The following is a 2,710-nucleotide window of genomic DNA, read 5'->3' as shown; positions in this document are numbered from 1 at the left end:
GGGGCTGACTTATAGGTTCAGAGGTTCAGTCCATGATCATCAAGGCGGGAACACGGCAGCATCCAGGCAGGCATGGCACAGGAGGAGCTGAGAGTTCTACATCTTCATCTGAAGGCTGCTAGCAGAATACTGACTTCCAGGCAGCTAGGATGAGGGTCTTAAAGCCCACACCCACAGTGACACACCTACCCCAACAAGGCCACGCCCTCTGAAAGTGCCACTCGCTGGGCCAAGCATATGCAAACCATAATAAAAACTATATGGATGGCTTATGGAGTTAGTTTAGATTTTTTTTCAGTATAAATTTATGACACTAGTGTGAGGAGTTGAAGTCATTCTGGACTTTTCACTATTCACACATCTACCTGGTGTTTTTCTATATTACTTTTGATACCAGTTTTTTGTTGTTTTGTTTTTTAACTGATTTCTCCTCCACAGGTCCTACTTTGAGAAAGAATGGGAAAAGTACCTGGAGCTTAGAGGAATTTTGGACGGCAATTCGGCTCCCATCTTCCCGCAGCCCTTTGGTGTGAAAGAAAGGGATCAGTTCTACATCGACGTGAGCTACTCTGGCTGGGGTGGCAGCAGCGGACACGATGCCCCCATGATTGCCTACGATGCCCTCCTGGCCGCAGGGGATTCCTGGAAGGAGCTCGCACACAGAGCCTTCTTCCATGGAGGAGACAGTGATTCCACGGCCGCCATTGCGGGCTGCTGGTGGGGAGTGATACACGGCTTTAAAGGAGTAAACCCCGCCAACTACGAGAAGCTCGAATACCGACAGCGGCTAGAAGAGGCCGGCAGAGCTTTGTATTCTCTCGGGTCAAAAGAAGACGCTGTATTAGATCCCTAGGGAGAAGCTGGTTGGTTTCTGGCAGTTTCTTTCCCTATAGCCCTGATGCTCAGTCTCTTCGGCTTTTCGAGAGTCAAGAATCCTAATTTTGTGTTTGAAGAGTTCTGAGATAACAAGTCCCTTGGATGCGTTGAGCCCTGCCTTTCCACATTTACCCTGCTCTCTCCCCGAGTTCCTCTCTTGTGTGTGAGAATCTTTTTATTTCAGTTGATGGGGTCAGCTTTTCCCATTCAAAAACCTCATAACCTTGTATTCGAGTCTTTGTTTTTATCATGCAATTGTTCTAAATGCTTTGTCTGACTTTTCCTTGATTGGGTCTTCCACCTATCGCAAGTAGGCTAAGACAAAGATTTATTTGGGAGGCAATTCCAGGAAGCATCTGTAGGAGACCGGGAAGGAAGGGACACCACACAGGGTGTGTGAAGAGCAGGATTCTCCATGGTCATCCGGGGTGTAGTCTGTCTGGGTCCTCTGCCCAAGGCAATTTTCAGAGTTGTCCTGGTGAGAGGCCGTGCCAGTTTTGATTGTGTATCCAATGACTTTACCTGATTGGTTAAGGTCCACCCCCAGGGATGCTGTTAAGTCCCTGGTGTTGTGGATTTGGTTTATTGATTGTATTTTGTTAATTGACATCCCAGAATTACACAGAAATTTGCAAGTTTGCATATAAGATGATGAGGGTCCTTGCCCCCAGTTGGCTTTAATTGGTAAATAAAGTTGCCTGGCAGCCAGTGGCTGAGCAGGGAGATGGAGGTAGGACTTTTAGGATTCCCAGGTAAGGAACACAGGAACAGCGATGGGGTGGAGGTGGGGAGGAGCAGAATTGCCTTGCCAGAAAAGGAAAAAGATCCAGACTTGAGGATATAGAAGAGAAAGCATGCAGTCATGTAAGAACCAAGGAACAGCGGTCCCCAGACCTCTCCCGCATTGGGTCTAGGGTAGCAAAGATGGAATATAGATTTTAGTAGGTAATAATTCAGGAGTATTGGAGGGGAAGCGTTAGCAGTATGGAAGTGTATGTGTGGTGTGTGTGTGTGTGTGTGTGTGTGTGTGTGTGTGTGTGTGTGTGTGTGAATGTAGAGCAATGGGGCGGGTAGTGCCGGTGGGGAGATTAAGCAACTATAGCAGCACCTTGTGACCTCTGGGCTTGCTTGTGTGCAAACCAAATGTGAATATCTTCACATAAAGCACGAGAACAGAAGGGCAGAGAGGAGATCCTGAGGGCATCTATGTTAGTTACTATTCTATTGCTGTGGAGAGACACCGTGACCACAACAACTCTTATAAAGGAAAACATTTCATTGAGGCTGGCTTACAGTTTCAGAGGCTCAGTCCCTTATCATCATGGCAGGGAGCATGGCAGCAAACAGGCAGACATAGTGCTGGAGAAATAGTTGAGAGTTCTACATCTGGATATGCAGGCAGCAAGAAGAGAGATCCTGGGCTTAACACAGGCTTCCAAACCTTCTAATCCTTCCTCCTAAACCTTTCAAATAGTGCCACTCCCTGATGACTAAGCATTCAAATATATGAGCCTATGGAGACCATTCTTATTCTAACCACCAGAGTCTGCCGGCTGCTCTACATCCAGATGTGCTCCTTCCTTCCTCCACCCCCTTCCGTTCTTTTTTGACAAGGCCTCTAGCCTAGACTGTCTCTGACTCCTCAGGAAACTGAAGATGAGCTTAAACTTCTGATCTGCCTGCTTTCACCTCCAAGTGTTGGGAACACAAACTTTCTTTCTTTTTTTTTTTTTTTTTTTCTCTTTTTTTTTTATTATTATTATTATTTTCTTTATTTACATTTCAAATGCTATCCCGAAAGTTTCCTATACCCTCCCCCCACCTCTGCTCCCCT

At 46.5% G+C, this 2,710-nt stretch overlaps 1 protein-coding gene across 1 annotated transcript in view; it reads left to right on the top strand.

Annotated features, from left to right (window-relative positions):
• Positions 1 to 1,135, top strand: part of Adprh (ADP-ribosylarginine hydrolase) — a 7,611-nt gene extending 6,476 nt beyond the window's left edge. The window contains exon 4 of the mRNA XM_021209399.2: positions 439 to 1,135. Coding sequence (XP_021065058.1) covers positions 439 to 853 — 415 coding nt within the window. The 3' untranslated portion in view covers positions 854 to 1,135. The remainder of the gene's footprint in view (positions 1 to 438) is intronic.
• The last annotated feature ends 1,575 nt before the right edge of the window (positions 1,136 to 2,710 follow it).

The sequence above is a fragment of the Mus pahari genome, chromosome 12 (genome assembly GCF_900095145.1).
Source record: "Mus pahari chromosome 12, PAHARI_EIJ_v1.1, whole genome shotgun sequence".
Lineage (NCBI taxonomy): Eukaryota > Metazoa > Chordata > Mammalia > Rodentia > Muridae > Mus > Mus pahari.
This window is presented reverse-complemented; position numbering and strand designations above follow the sequence as displayed.